At 40.7% G+C, this 17,050-nt stretch overlaps 2 protein-coding genes across 2 annotated transcripts in view; both read right to left on the bottom strand.

Annotated features, from left to right (window-relative positions):
* Window positions 1–2,682, bottom strand: part of LOC308083028 (uncharacterized protein) — a 103,385-nt gene extending 100,703 nt beyond the window's left edge. The window contains exon 1 of the mRNA XM_080425128.1: window positions 2,539–2,682. The gene's annotated coding sequence lies outside the window, so the exon portion shown is untranslated. The remainder of the gene's footprint in view (window positions 1–2,538) is intronic.
* A 4,078-nt stretch (window positions 2,683–6,760) lies between these two features.
* Window positions 6,761–17,050, bottom strand: part of LOC308083044 (AP-2 complex subunit alpha-2-like) — a 91,477-nt gene continuing 81,187 nt past the window's right edge. The window contains exons 22-24 of the mRNA XM_080425155.1: window positions 15,825–15,894; window positions 13,749–13,883; window positions 6,761–12,079 (exon numbers count right to left, since the gene is read on the bottom strand). Coding sequence (XP_080281281.1) covers window positions 12,002–12,079; window positions 13,749–13,883; window positions 15,825–15,894 — 283 coding nt within the window. The 3' untranslated portion in view covers window positions 6,761–12,001. The remainder of the gene's footprint in view (window positions 12,080–13,748; window positions 13,884–15,824; window positions 15,895–17,050) is intronic.

The raw sequence follows: 17,050 nt of genomic DNA on the forward strand, positions 1-17,050 counted from the left end.
CTAACCTTAACCTCAGTAAAACTATGCCTAAACCTAACCTTATTCCTAACCTTAACCTCAGTAAAACTATGTCTAAACCTAACCTTATTCCTAACCTTAACCTCAGTAAAACTATGTCTAAACCTAACCTTATTCCTAACCTTAACCTCAGTAAAACTATGTCTAAACCTAACCTTATTCCTAACCTTAACCTCAGTAAAACTATGCCTAAACCTAACCTTATTCCTAACCTTAACCTCAGTAAAATATGTCTAAACCTAACCTTATTCCTAACCTTAACCTCAGTAAAACTATGTCTAAACCTAACCTTATTCCTAACCTTAACCTCAGTAAAACTATGTCTAAACCTAACCTTATTCCTAACCTTAACCACAGTAAAACTATGTCTAAACCTAACCTTATTCCTAACCTTAACCTCAGTAAAACTATGTCTAAACCTAACCTTATTCATAACCTTAACCTCAGTAAAACTATGTCTAAACCTAACCTTATTCCTAACCTTAACCTCAGTAAAACTATGTCTAAACCTAACCTTATTCCTAACCTTAACCTCAGTAAAACTATGTCTAAACCTAACCTTATTCCTAACCTTAACCTCAGTAAAACTATGTCTAAACCTAACCTTATTCCTAACCTTAACCTCAGTAGAACTATGTCTAAACCTAACCTTATTCCTAACCTTAACCTCAGTAAAACTATGTCTAAACCTAACCTTAACCTCAGTAAAACTGTGCCTAAACCTAACCTTATTCATTCATGTTTGGGGCCACAGTAAACCCCTTTAAGGGTCGCATGCGTTCCTTTAAATGCAAGTTTGACAACCTTGGACTTGTGTCACGGCACCCTAGGGTGCCACTACACCCTGGGCTATAACACATTGTAACAACAAGCTTAACGTCAAAGAGTAACCTCTTGAACCCTAGTCTCCCTATTATGCCGGACATGTTATAATAGGTGAACATTTGGCAAAAAGCAAACAAACAAACAAAAACTGGAAAACATTCTGGGAAAATAGCAGATCTACAAGCTCACGGTGAGCAACAAAGAGATGAAGAGGGGTCAAGGATAGAGCCCTGGGGACCCCGGTCAGTATAAAGGGTTATTGGGATGTTATTTTAAAGTTGCAAACACATTATACAGCCTGCATATGGTAACCACCCTTATTCACTCAACACTACATACATTATTATACAGCCTGCATAAGGTAACTCCCTTATTAACTCAACACTACATACATTATTATACAGCCTGCATAAGGTAACTCCCTTATTCACTCAACACTACATATATTATATGGCCTGCATAAGGTAATGATGCCCTTATTAACTCAACACTACATACATGATACAGCCTGCATAAGGTAACTCCCTTATTAACTCAACACTACATACATGATACAGCCTGCATAAGGTAACTCCCTTATTAACTCAACACTACATACATGATACAGCCTGCATAAGGTAACTCCCTTATTAACTCAACACTACATATATTATATGGCCTGCATAAGGTAATGATGCCCTTATTCACTCAACACTACACACATTATACAGCCTGCATAAGGTAACACCTTATTCACTCAACACTACATACATTATACAGCCTGCATAAGGTAACACCTTATTCACTCAACACTACATACATTATACAGCCTGCATAAGGTAACACCTTATTCACTCAACACTACACACATTATACAGCCTGCATAAGGTAACACCTTATTCACTCAACACTACACACATTATACAGCCTGCATAAGGTAACACCTTATTCACTCAACACTACACACATTATACAGCCTGCATAAGGTAACACCTTATTCACTCAACACTACACACATTATACAGCCTGCATAAGGTAACACCTTATTCACTCAACACTACACACATTATACAGCCTGCATAAGGTAACACCTTATTCACTCAACACTACATACATTATACAGCCTGCATAAGGTAACACCTTATTCACTCAACACTACATACATTATACAGCCTGCATAAGGTAACACCTTATTCACTCAACACTACATACATTATACAGCCTGCATAAGGTAACACCTTATTCACTCAACACTACACACATTATACAGCCTGCATAAGGTAACACCTTATTCACTCAACACTACATACATTATACAGCCTGCATTAGGTAACACCTTATTCACTCAACACTACATACATTATACAGCCTGCATAAGGTAACACCTTATTCACTCAACACTACATACATTATACAGCCTGCATAAGGTGTGTGTGTGTGTGGTACGTGGAAACAGAGAGCGAGAAAGAGAGAGAGAGAGCGAGAGAGACAGACAGACAGACAACATGTCAACCGTGTCAGTTGACGGCAGTCGGCGGTCCCCAGGGCTATGTACTAGGTCCACCCTTTTTTTCCCTCTACACCAAATCTCTTCACAGAACATAGTCGATCTACAAGCTCGTTGTGAGCGAGCAGATCGGCTATTTTCAAAATGTTATAAACATTTATATTGTTACAGTTTTTTGATAAACAATAGTTTTCTGTTAAAAGTCTTACCTGGTCAAACAGTGTGTCGTTTTGTGTAAGTTGTTGGATGTCTCGTTGTTTATGCAGCTTCACATTTTAAAGTATCACATAGTGGTTTAAAGAAAAGACTGGATATAATGTAGCATTTATTCTAAACTTATAATAAAGTGTCTCTATGGTTGAAACGCTGCCATGTTTCCCTTTCAACTTCATTTCCTGGTTTTGAACTAAGGTGGAGCGAGAGAGAGAGAGAGAGAGAGAGAGAGAGAGAGAGAGAGAGAGTTCCCGCCCACTTCCTGTTGGGTTTTTTTTGGTGCCGGAAGAAAAAACTCAATGCATTTTTCCATTGACATTTCCAAAAATATTTATATCTATTAATTTAAGCCTCGAATCAAGCCATCACGAGATGACATGAATCATGACCATAAAACGTTTTTTTCTGTGATTTTTTTTTATTTTATATTTAATTATATGATATACTATATTTAATAAATACCCTTTGTTTTGCCGTTTTCAACAAAAAAAAAATCACAGAATCAAACGTTTATGGTCATGATTCATGTCATCTCGTGATGGCTTGATTCGAGGCTTAAATTAATAGATATAAATATTTTTGGAAATGTCAATGGAAAAATGCATTGAGTTTTTTCTTCCGGCACCAAAAAAAACAGGAAGTGGGCGGGAACTGCGACGCTCTATAGGGGTGCGTTCGGAAATACAGCACTGAGCGCACTGGCCAATACAAACTAATAGGCGAGTGCGCTCCGGTGTGCAATATCCGAACGCACCCTAGGGGACTCCAGTAGGAGTTTTAACAGATCTGTCTCACTTTGTGGTTTTGGCTCCTATACTCATCACTCATTCTGACACATATTTAATCAACTCAACTTATAATGTAATTAAAATGTTCTAAACGGATACAAAACATACATCAACAACTCTTTTATACATTTACAAACTCTAAACAATGTGTATGTCAACAACACAGTGTTTATTTATAGTGGAAGCTGTGTCTGACTCACTGTGTGTTCTCATTCTGCGGTCTGTGTCGCCCTCCTGTGGACAAAGTCAGTACTGCAGGTGAGATTAGTCACCAGTAAAGTAGCCTCGATCTCTCCAGGCTTTTATTTTGTATTTTTACCAGTAAAGCATTAAGGCTCAATTCAAAGATTCAAAGTTGTTTCTTTGTCTCTCACTAATGATACAAGTACAAGCAGTTACATGTTGTTCCACACACTGTGTTAACTATAGGAACATAGATGGACTGATTGATGCCTTTGTGTGTTTTTAAATGTGTTCTTAGTGGTGTGTATAGTTGGGGGTTATCTCTTTTTTATGCCATGTACAGTGGTGTAAAGTAACTAAGTACATTTACTCAAGTACTGTACTTAAGTAATTTTTTTTACTTTACCAGAGTATTTCCAAAGTTTTCATTAAATCAAGAAAACTTTAGTTACTACTGTAGTTACTTTGTAGATTTTGATTATTATTCCAAAACACTCCAACCACTTCAGCCCTATACATTCAGCCCTACACATTCAGCCCTACACATTCAGCCCTACACATTCAGCCCTATACATTCAGCCCTATACATTCAGCCCTATACATTCAGCCCTACACATTCAGCCCTACACATTCAGCCCTACACATTCAGCCCTACACATTCAGCCCTACACATTCAGCCCTACACATTCAGCCCTACACATTCAGCCCTACACATTCAGCCCTATACATTCAGCCCTATACATTCAGCCCTATACATTCAGCCCTACACATTCAGCCCTACACATTCAGCCCTACACATTCAGCCCTATACATTCAGCCCTACACATTCAGCCCTACACATTCAGCCCTACACATTCAGCCCTATACATTCAGCCCTACACATTCAGCCCTACACATTCAGCCCTACACATTCAGCCCTATACATTCAGCCCTACACATTCAGCCCTACACATTCAGCCCTATACATTCAGCCCTACACATTCAGCCCTACACATTCAGCCCTACACATTCAGCCCTACACATTCAGCCCTATACATTCAGCCCTACACATTCAGCCCTACACATTCAGCCCTACACATTCAGCCCTACACATTCAGCCCTATACATTCAGCCCTATACATTCAGCCCTACACATTCAGCCCTACACATTCAGCCCTACACATTCAGCCCTACACATTCAGCCCTATACATTCAGCCCTATACATTCAGCCCTACACATTCAGCCCTACACATTCAGCCCTACACATTCAGCCCTATACATTCTGGCCATTTGAAAAAAGTCGATCTACAAGCTCACAATGAGCTTATAAATATTATTTTTTATACATCTTGAACTTGTGAAACAGGACATTCTGCACAATGAGTACTTTTACTTTTGGTATTTTAAGTATATTTTGATGCCGATACATTTGTACTTTTACTAAAGTAAATTTAGAATTCCGGACTTTTACTGGTAACAGAGTACTAACAGAGTACGTAACAGAGTATTGATACTTTCACTGAAGTAAAAAATGTGAGTACTTTTTCCACCACTGGACGTGAAGCACTTTGGGATTTGTGTCAGATATGAAGTGTTACAAATACAAATGTATACTTATTATTATTATTATTATTATTATTACAAGATATAATACTGTCTAAACAATATGATAAGTTAAGAAAAGTAGCAAAGGTAACACTTTTAGCAGTAATGCAGAATGTACTGAAGTGAAGGAGAATACTAGCAACTGAGAAATGTATAATATACAGTAAATGCATAATATACAGTAAATGTATAATATACAGTAAATGCATAATATACAGTAAATGTATAATATACAGTAAATACATAATATACAGTAAATACATCATTTACAGAGGGTTTTGTCCCAAAAATAAAGATAATAAAGAACTGTGTGCCTTATATCTGAACGCGCCCTACAAATCTGTTAATAAAGTATTCAATCAATCAATCAATCAATCAAACACTAAGTGTAATCAGAGAGCAGAGAAAGACACAAAGGCACATAATGGCCACAAGGGGGCAGTGGTGGACAGGCTCTGTTACTGTAGCTAGCTAACTGTAACAGGCTGGCAGCTCATTTAGAGCAGTGCTGCTCAAAGTGGGGTCCTGGGACCCTCAGGGGTCCTTCATGGGGTTTCCAGGGGGGGGGGGGGGGTCCCCAGATAAATGAGTTCATACTTTATAGATCAGTTATTTTAGAAACATTTGAAGCATCTTTAATACTTTTAAAAACACAAATCTTGTTTTATTAGATTAGATCTGCTATTTTCAAATGTATAAAGGGCTGAAGTGGTTATAGAGTGTTTTATAATAATAATAAAAATATACAAAGTAACTAGTAACTAAAGTTTTCAAATAATTGTAGTGGAGTAAAAATATAATATTTGCCTCTGAGATGTACATGTGGTGGAGTAGCAGTAAAAGTACTTAACATTGGAAATACTCAGGTGAAGTAAAAATACCTCCACATTTTACTTAAGTACAGTACTTAATGTACTTAGTTACTTTACACCACTGATCTTGAACGATCAATTTCTAATCGATGGAGCGATTTTTTTTTGATTTCTTGTCCATCTCTGGAGTTCCATCGTGGCAAGGTAACTACACAACCCTAACCTCTACCACAGTGGTCTAGTCCTTTAATATCAAAGGCCCCCATAACTCTTAGAGTGTACAAATGAAACCATGTTGTACTCAGAGTTACAGACCTGTAAGGGTCCATTTGGTTCTATTTGTACACTCTCAGAGTTACAGACCTGTAAGGGTCCATTTGGTTCCATGTGTACACTCTCAGAGTTACAGACCTGTAAGGGTCCATTTGGTTCCATGTGTACACTCTCAGAGTTACAGACCTGTAAGGGTCCATTTGGTTCCATGTGTACACTCTCAGAGTAACAGACCTGTAAGGGTCCATTTGGTTCCATGTGTACACTCTCAGAGTTACAGACCTGTAAGGGTCCATTTGGTTCCATATGTACACTCTCAGAGTTACAGACCTGTAAGGGTCCATTTCATATATTTAATAAAAGGCAGATGAAGCACTAGTTAACATTAACAGTGTCTGTATCAATGTTCATATATTTAATAAAAGGTAGATGAAGCACTAGTTAACATTAACAGTGTCTGTATCAATGTTCATATATTTAATAAAAGGCAGGTGAAGCACTAGTTAACATTAACAGTGTCTGTATCAATGTTCATATATTTAATGATAATGTATTTATTTGTAGCTCTTTTCCAAACCAGGTTTACAAAGTGCTTTACAGAGCAGCATGACAACCATAAGAATTCAAACAGCACATAAAGATCAAAGGGTAAGATAAAGATACTTAAAACAAGGATAACAGAGAATAAATACAATGAAAAGCTACAAAACAACACAATACAACTGATAAAAAAAGGCAAAACCACTCAGAAAAGGCCTTAATTAACATAAAGACATATAATAGAGGAGCAAAGTTCACAAACTGCACTCCTAGTTACTTACAGTAATCAGTCACTACATGGACAGGAGAAGATTACATTTTTATATTTGTGTTGAAGCCAATATTGCTAGCGTGCCAACGTTCCGGGAAACAGAAACAAAGTATTCCATAAGCTCTCCTCTTGAGACACAGAATAAACAGTAAACAGAAATGGTATACTTGGCTTCATAGTGAGCATTAGTGAGCAGAAACATAATAAACATCATGGTTCATTTCTTCCACCATTAATAACCACCATGTGGTTGTGTAACAGAAAGCTAGCGTCACAGGTCTGCTAGCTGTGAGCTTGGTAACAGGTTGAGTTAAAGGACAAGACCACTGTGGTAAAGGTGTGGGTTGTGTAGTTATCTTGCCATGATGGAACTCTAAAGGTGGACAAGAAATCTAAAATAATTGCTCCAGTGATTAGAAATTGATAATTCAAAATCTCCTCATTGACTTACATTGTACAGTGAAACAGCTCTAAAAGTCACTCTTTTAGCACATAAACGGGTGTAAACAAAATTGATCCAGACAATATAGATCATCACAAAACCCAGTACTGTTTTAATAAACTTCCTGTTGATTTTGCCATTTGTATTAGGAAGAAAAGCCGGACTGGATCCGTGGTTCCCGATCTTCATATGGTAGAATCAACAGGAAGTTCACATTTTTATATATTAAAAAAACAGTACTGGGTTTGGGGATGTTCTATATTGTCTGAATCAACTTTGTATCTGTTCATGTGCTAAAAGAGTGACTTTGAGATCTGTTTCACCGTACAATGTAAGTCAACAAGGAGCATATTTTGAATTATCAATTTCTAATCGATTGAGCAATTATTTTAGATTTCTTGTCCACCTTTGGAGTTACATTATGGCAAGATAACTACACAACCCAAACCTCTACCAAAGTGGCCTGGCCCTTTAAGTACAGATCATTGGCTGTGAGCTTGTAGAAAACGCCCACATCCATATAAAGGCATGAGGCAGTAGGACTGAAGTCCCATCTGTGAACTCCACCTCTCCTGTAGCTCCCCGACATTTATTATATTTCAAGGACCCTCAGTTTGGTAATGCATTTGGTTTCGTTTGTACACTCTCAGAGTTACAGACCTGTAAGGGTCCATTTGGTTCCATGTGTACACTCTCAGAGTCACAGACCTGTAAGGGTCCATTTGGTTCCATGTGTACACTCTCAGAGTTACAGACCTGTAAGGGTCCATTTGGTTCCTGTACTTTTTTGGTTCCATTTGGTTCCTAGTCTCCAGGTTTTCTTAATGCTAAACTATTATCATTGTCATAGAGCCTATAGACCATATTCACACAGCGGCCATGTTGCTATTAAGTCAATGAAGTGCCTCCCCGGTTGCCACGGCAACAGGGTGGCACTTTCAATGTTAAATTTCAAAATGTCCGCCATGTGAATATGGTCTATGGCACATATAGAGCTAGGTCTATGTGTTCTGGGTCATTATTGACCACTCATTGTGTCCATGACAAAAAATAACATTTGGTGAAAATATCCTCCTTTCTGGTCAGGATACCAGGACAACCTTTACATTTTACACCATCTTCAGAAAGAGCTTAGAATGTGTACTCTGTTTGCTCTGAGGTCCCGGAGGTACAACGGAGAGGGAGGTCCCAGGCGGGGCTACTCTAGGAGGGGGAGGAGGTCCCAGGCGGGGCTACTCTAGGACTAGTGGTGTGGTCAGACCCACACAAGGCAGCATGGTGTCATTGTGTGACACAAATGGCCTTATTTATAACTGACGTAGGCAGAGAAAAAGTTCAACATTTTCAAAAATAGCAAAAATAGCCTCTCTAATTTCCACTGTTTGTTGTACAGACAAAGTATAAAGGCCTTAAAGTGGTTAAAACATTTGGTACATGAACAGTAACAGTAATGGTAACAGTAACGGTAACGTTAACAGTAGCGGTAACGGTAACGTTAACAGTAGCGGTAACGGTAACGTTAACAGTAGCGGTAACGGTAACGCTAGCGGTACCAGTAGCGGTAACGGTAACGGTAACGTTAACAGTAGCGGTAACGTTAACAGTAGCGGTAGCGGTAACGGTAACGTTAACAGTAGCGGTAACGTTAACAGTAGCGGTAACGGTAACGCTAGCGGTACCAGTAGCGGTAACGGTAACGGTAACGTTAACAGTAGCGGTAACGTTAACAGTAGCGGTAACGGTAACGTTAACAGTAGCGGTAACGTTAACAGTAGCGGTAACGGTAACGTTAACAGTAGCGGTAACGTTAACAGTAGCGGTAACGGTAACGCTAGCGGTACCAGTAGCGGTAACGGTAACAGTAGCGGTATCGTTAGCGGTAACGCTAGCGGTACCAGTAGCGGTAACGGTAACATGGCAGAGGGTCGGCCCATGAATAGACAGACTGAAGGGTACCGTAACATCAACAGTTTTATACTCCTGACGCTAGCTGAGCTAAACGTCAAATGTCTCTCATCGACACAAACACAGAAAAACACAAAGTACGCCGTCTGCTCGACGGGAAGAAAAACAACCAGGATGAAGGTTTGTCTTTTCATGTGTAAAAGGAAGTGGTTCATGTTGATGAATGGATACCAATCCAACAGTTAAAGGCATTCATTGGCACATATTATGAGATGATGTGGTTGAGAATGAAGCCCTCATAACTAAGTTTCAGTAATAATACAGACAGAGCATACAGGCCTCCAGGTTACTATCATTAGGGTCACCAACTACCTGACATATAAGAGACACAGTGTTTCTCTTATCAGCTCTTTAGTTTACACATGAGAGACCATTACTTATTTCAAGGCACGGTTGGCAACCGTAAGTATCATACAGAGTGTGTGTGTGTGTGTGTGTGTGTGTGTGTGTGTGTGTGTGTGTGTGTGTGTGTGTGTGTGTGTGTGGTGGTTTGGTTTAACTCTTTAACTGCCAGTGTAATAGTGTGACGGTACTGCCAGCAAAAAAAGAGTAATTTTACCTTTGAAAAAATCATGGAATATTCTCCATGACCTCCGTCCTCACAGAGATCACCTCATTACACACATGAGGGTCTCGTAGGATAGGGGAAACAATGTATCCACTCGCGGTAATCCGTTGAACAGCTATGGTCGTCTGAATGAGGCTTGTTTTTGCCGTAAAGCAAGAGGAACGGAGATCTAGCCATTTCCCCCACAGGAAATAAACAGGAAGTAAACAGGAAGTAAACAAGCTTTAAAAATCTTGTGTCTGTCGCCATCAGGAAGTAAAAGCATCATTCATAGGATAGACAACAGCGCCATCTGGTGGAAAACTGGTCATAGGTAGGCTGGGACTTGGCACAATCTGACGAGGGAACTGGTCAGTGGCAGTGAATGAGTTAAGGTAAACGTGTGCACTATAAAAAAGGAGATTTCTCCTAGGGTAGTTAATACCCTCACAAAAACATGTAGTAATCCTGGTCTCTAAGGCAGTATAGAGACCAGGATTACTACATGTTTTTGTGAGGGTATTATGACAGCCGGGGCGCCTGATGGAGGGGAAAGGAACTGGTTGGAATAACGTGTTCCTTCCACACGCTACGTCCTACTGGGGAAACTCCTCCCTGTCAGGTGATAAGAAGCTACGTCCTACCAGGGAAACTCCCCCCTGTCAGGTGACAAGAAGCTACGTCCTACCAGGGAAACTCCCCCCTGTCAGGTGACAAGAAGCTACGTCCTACCAGGGAAACTCCCCCCTGTCAGGTGACAAGAAGCTACGTCCTACCGGGGAAACTCCCCCCTGTCAGGTGATAAGAAGCTACGTCCTAACAGGGAAACTCCCCCCTGTCAGGTGATAAGAAGCTACGTCCTACCAGGGAAACTCCCCCCTGTCAGGTGATAAGAAGCTACGTCCTACCGGGGAAACTCCTCCCTGTCAGGTGATAAGAAGCTACGTCCTACCGGGGAAACTCCTCCCTGTCAGGTGATAAGAAGCTACGTCCTACCAGGGAAACTCCCCCCTGTCAGGTGACAAGAAGCTACGTCCTACCGGAGAAACTCCTCCCTGTCAGGTGATAAGAAGCTACGTCCTACCGGAGAAACTCCTCCCTGTCAGGTGATAAGAAGCTACGTCCTACCGGAGAAACTCCTCCCTGTCAGGTGATAAGAAGCTACGTCCTACCGGGGAAACTCCTCCCTGTCAGGTGATAAGAAGGTCAGTTGGCTCTCATGCATTGAAGGAGGCATGAGCTCGGCCCTGGGCTCCCTAGACTGGTGAGGGGAGTGTAGCGCCCAGGATCACTTAGAAAATTGGCACCGGGTAAAAAAAGGGCTACAAAATCGTGGGATAAAACTTTTAAAAAATAATGAATAAAAGGAGAACAGGCAGGAAAACGTTATGAGCATAAGGCAGTAAAACCTTAGCGGCATAGGGTGCCAAGTACAGAGCCCTGTGGGGTTGTAAGCGGTTCAGATTAGTACCGACGGGCTCTATTTGACGTCTCCTTGTGTTTCTCAGTGCAGAGAGTTCTCTAACAGGCACAGTGGTGAATACACAAGAGTTACTGAGTGAAATACTAAAGATGTGTGTGTGTGTGTGTGTGTGTGTGTGTGTGTGTGTGTGTGTGTGTGTGTGTGTGTGTGTGTGTGTGTGTGTGTGTGTGTGTGTGTGTGTGTGTGTGTGTGTGTGTGTGTGTGTGTGTGTGTGTGTGCGTGCGTGCGTGCGTGCGTGTGTGTGTGTTTGCGTGTGTGTGAGAGGGAAAAACAGACATTCCATACATTTATATAATTATAAGTAAAATATATATATATATAAAAAAAGACAAAACAAAAAGAATTTACACTGTACATTACATCAGCTCCAATCTAAAGGAGGAGGGGGGGGGGGAGGGGGAGGGGGAGGTACATGAGGAGAGATTATGGAGGGCGCTGTGGTGTACGGAGTGTGTGTGTGTGTGTGTGTGTGTGTGTGTGTGTGTGTGTGTGTGTGTGTGTGTGTGTGTGTGTGTGTGTGTGTGTGTAGTGTGCGTGTGTGTGTGTGTGAGGTGTGCGTGTGTGTGTGTGTTAGAACTGGTCAGACAGCAGGTCACACAGACGTTGGGACACGGTGTCTCGGCTGGTCCTCAGGGTCAGACGGTACATCTGTGGACACAACGACACAGGGGTCATGAGGTTAAAGGTCACAGGGTCAGACGGTACATCTGTGGACACAACGACACAGGGGTCATGAGGTTAAAGGTCACAGGGTCAGACGGTACATCTGTGGACACAACGACACAGGGGTCATGAGGTTAAAGGTCACAGGGTCAGACGGTACATCTGACGACACAAACGATCAACAATTCTGTGACCGGTTGAAAAGGTTTATAAAACGCAAATCGCTGGCACATTATGAATAAACTCAGTCTATGTGTTAATGAGTTAATGAATCTTCAATACATGAATGTGATTCAATCAGCTGAACGTGATCTCATGTGAACATGTTGGATATAAATAAAAAACACCACAATACCAACAAAACAAATAAAGTGCCAAAACATATATTTTAAGAATACTATACCACCTAGTTTAAGCCTGACTAAAAACACTACTACAAAACTAAATATCTAAAGGCTTATTTGAAATATTTAAGAATTTAAGTTTATTGATGTTTGGGATTCTTTTTAGTTTTTTAACCATAGACCGTAAATAAATATGGATAACGTGACACCATTGGTTTCTACAGAGCGTAAATGAACACGTCATTTTACAGGCATTTCAAATCCACCATCTTTCCATATCCGGTCCCAAATGCAAGCGGAAATGAATGCTATTGGCTGTAACCACAGCGAAGGCGGGTCTTCATTCGGTAGAACCAGTAGCATTAACATTAATGGGACCATAATTTACTTTTTTAAACCATATCATGATGATTTAAAAAAGACTGAAGACAGAAAGGGTCTAAATCCTAACAGTTTTTGGAAAAAAAATCTAAACATTTTTTTTCAAGATTTTTCAAAAATATCAGATATACAAGCTCAAAGCATGGCACTCGGTGCCGCGCTATGAGCTTGTATATCTGCTATTTTTGAATAGCCAAAGAAATGTAAAGTGACACAGATGCGTTCCAGGTCTTAATGGGTTTAAGAGCCGATAAAACAAATGTCTTCTAAATCCTAACAGTTTAATGAAAAATATGTATGTTTCTAAATCAGTGGTGAAACTTTTTCATGTCAAGGACCCCCAAAATGATGTGTACGCGGACCCCCATCTGAACATATGTTGTTCCAGGGACCCCCATCTGAACATATGTTGTTCCAGGGACCCCCATCTGAACATATGTTGTTCCAGGGACCCCCATCTGAAAACATGTTGTTCCAGGGACCCCCCAGAAGCAAAGATTTGAGTTAAAAATGTTCCCTTTACAAAATATATATTAAAAGATTTGCACAAATGTTCACGATTGCTCAAAAATAGCAGATCTACAAGCTCACAGTGCGGCACGAAGTGACGCACTGTGAGCTTGTAGATCTGCTATTTTTTGGATAGCCAAAGAAATCTAAAATGACGATGCTTTGTATGAATGAATGTATGTGTGTGAGTGAGTGAGTGAGTGAGTGAGTGAGTGAGTGAGTGAGTGAGTGAGTGAGTGAGTGAGTGAGTGAGTGAGTGAGTGAGTGAGTGAGTGAGTGAGTGAGTGAGTGAGTGAGTGAGTGAGTGAGTGAGTGAGTGAGTGAGTGAGTGAGTGAGTGAGTGAGTGAGTGAGTGTGTGAGTGAGTGAGTGAGTGAGTGAGTGTGTGTGTGTGTGTGTGTGTGTGTGTGTATAGCGTACCTGAGCCTGTGTGTTGGGCTCCAGTCTCAGCAGACAGCCCACCTGGGTGGTCTTGGTGTGAATGACCCCCGCTCCCACAAAGTTGGTGGGGTTGGGATCCACCCCGTCTAGGAGGGCTGCTCCAAAGCCTATGATCTACACACACACACCCACACACACATATACACACACACACACACACACACACACACACACACACACACACACACACACACACACAAACACTTAATTTTAACTAAATAAAAACTAAATAAAAACTAAATAAAAACTAAATAAAAACTAAATAAAAACTAAATAAAAACTAAATATAAACTAAGCTATGATGACAAACGACAAATAAAACCAGACTAAACTGTTAGTGAGGATCTAGTGGAGAAGAGATCCAGTAGCTCTAAAAGACAAGTCATTTTATGTTTGGTTGCGCTCTGACAATAGCAGATCTACTATTAGATCTGATATTTTCAGCATGCAACCAAGTGTAAAATCATCCATTATGACGCCATCAAGGCACCACCAACATATAGTTTAGTCGACTAAATCAACTGTAGATTTAGACGACTATAATCTTATGATGGTAAATGGTGGTGCGTTTTTTTATATAGCGCTTTTATCCAAAGCGCTATACATTGATTGTGCCATTAACCCATTCACACACACATTCATACACCGATGGAGGAGGAAACCATGCAAGGCACCAACCTGCTCATCGGGAGCAGTGAGGGGTTCAGTGTCTTGCTCAAGGACACTTCGACACTAACTCTAGGGGAGCGCCCCAACCCGGGATCCAACTGGGAACCTTACGGTTTTCCAGTTCACACTACCCGGCCACTCAACCCCTGCTAACCCCTGAGCCACCTGATATTTAGTCGACTAAAACTAGACTAAAACTAAAGCATTTCAAATGACTAAAATATGACTAAAACTAAATCTAAATGTGTTGTCAAAATCAACATAGCTTTTGACATGTTTGCCTTGTTTTTAATCCTGTAGCACTTTGAGATTCACAAGAATGTAAAGAGTGTTATAAATAAAATGCATCATTATGAACACATTCCACAGAGAGTTTAATATCATAATGTACTCACCAGTGCCAGCGATTTATTGTTTTATTTTTGTTTTTTTCACGTCGCCACAGACCTCGCTAAATACCTTAAGATCGCGCGTTAAACTGTTTGTAGACACACAGGGTAGCTGTGTGAGTGGCCCAGAGAAGACCGTTTCAATCGGCGACATTCCATTTTGCAGTAGTCGCGGTTTATGTTAAACAGCGTTCAGCGAGGAGAAAAAAAAACTCAGAGATAATGGCGGATTAGGGGAAGATTTAGAGCGACGGCGGGTGGGAACGAAAATCTCCGGATACGGATATTTCCATATCCGGGTGTGCTACAATGAAATGTGTCACTGAGAGAGAGACCTACAATGAAATGTGTCACTGAGAGAGAGACCTACAATGAAATGTGTCACTGAGAGAGAGACCTACAATGAAATGTGTCACTGAGAGAGAGACCTACAATGAAATGTGTCACTGAGAGAGAGACCTACAATGAAATGTGTCACTGAGAGAGAGACCTACAATGAAATGTGTCACTGAGAGAGAGGTCTACAATGAAATGTGTCACTGAGAGAGAGGTCTACAATGAAATGTGTCACTGAGAGAGAGACCTACAATGTAATGTGTCACTGAGAGAGAGACCTACAATGTAATGTGTCACTGAGAGAGAGAGAGACCTACAATGTAATGTGTCACTGAGAGAGAGACCTACAATGTAATGTGTCACTGAGAGAGAGACCTACAATGTAATGTGTCACTGAGAGAGAGAGAGACCTACAATGTAATGTGTCACTGAGAGAGAGACCTACAATGTAATGTGTCACTGAGAGAGAGAGAGACCTACAATGAAATGTGTCACTGAGAGAGACCTACAATGTAATGTGTCACTGAGAGAGAGACCTACAAACCTGCGAGAAATAAATAAATAAAAAGACCACTTCGCGTAGATATACGCGACTGGCACGCTGCGCAATTATTTAGGTTCGCGTAGATCTACGCGATTGGCACGCAATGTGTTAAGTTACCTTAGCTTTGGTGACCTCTGTGTCCATGGCATGTTGGGCTTTGAAGATCTTCTGCACCTCCTGTGTAGGCCTGTACACAGAGAGGGGGATTAAAGCTTTAAATAGGGCCTGACATTTTGAGCCCGACCCAACCTGAACCCACCCCGAGACCCAGATCTTTATGAACAGCAGCAGCATCATTTTTTCCCTCTTCATTAAATATTATTGTCTATTAGTGAAGAACAAAGCTATCGTTTTACATGTAGCGGTTGTGCTCATTGTGTTTTTCAAAGTGACTGTGGCCACTCTGCAGTTATTGATTGGTTTTAACACATTCATTTGTCCTACAAGCTCTTCTTTCTAATGTGGAATGTGTGATGCCTTTGATGTTAGATGATTAGCTACAGCTGCTGCATTTACTCTGTCAAAAGACCTAATATTAACGTTTACTTTATCCTGTTGGATTCATTCAACATTATGCATCATATACAATGTTGCTGGCTGCCACCGAATCTAACTAATATGAAAACAAGCAGCATAAAGGAGAATCTAACTAATATGAAAACAAGCAGCATAAAGGAGAATCTAACTAATATGAAAACAAGCAGCATAAAGGAGAATCTAACTACAAGTAAGACGCGCGAACGCGGTAAGCGAACGCCAAAAAATTAAAAAAAATAATGAAATAAAATATTTTAAAAAAAGTAACCAATAAAAAAAAAAAATAATAATCAAAAAAAAATCTGCGTTAAAAGGAGCATCTTAGAAAAAAAAAAAAAACTTTTAATGTTTTTGAACAATTCAACAAAGTGTTTGAAGTGCCTGTTTCACCCACTTCCGGGGGGCGGAGCCAAAATCCGAGCCCGAAGTATTTGTTCGTAGACCCCCACTTAGGGGGGGTAGAAAAAGTTTCGGAGCGATTCGGGCACTTTTCATTTAACATGGGGTTTCAATGGGGAGTTTTTAGGAGCCTTCTCCGGGGCGTGGCTTCCGGGGGAAGGGGCGGGCTTAAACGCAACCTTGACAGGTGTGTTCAGTTTTCAAAGACCTTTCATTTGATGTATGGTACGTCTAAATTGGACATTTACTTATCTCAGAGGAGCTGCACACAGGCAGTGCACACAGAGATACAGACAGACAGAGACACAACCCAAGCAGAGTTACATAGTAAGCTCCACTTGGTCGGAGGCGCGGCTTCGCCGCGCCTCCTTCCGCGTTCGCAAATATGAAAACAAGCAGCATAAAGG

The sequence above is a fragment of the Gymnoscopelus braueri genome, assembly GCF_963280865.1.
Source record: "Gymnoscopelus braueri genome assembly, chromosome: 1".
NCBI lineage: Eukaryota > Metazoa > Chordata > Actinopteri > Myctophiformes > Myctophidae > Gymnoscopelus > Gymnoscopelus braueri.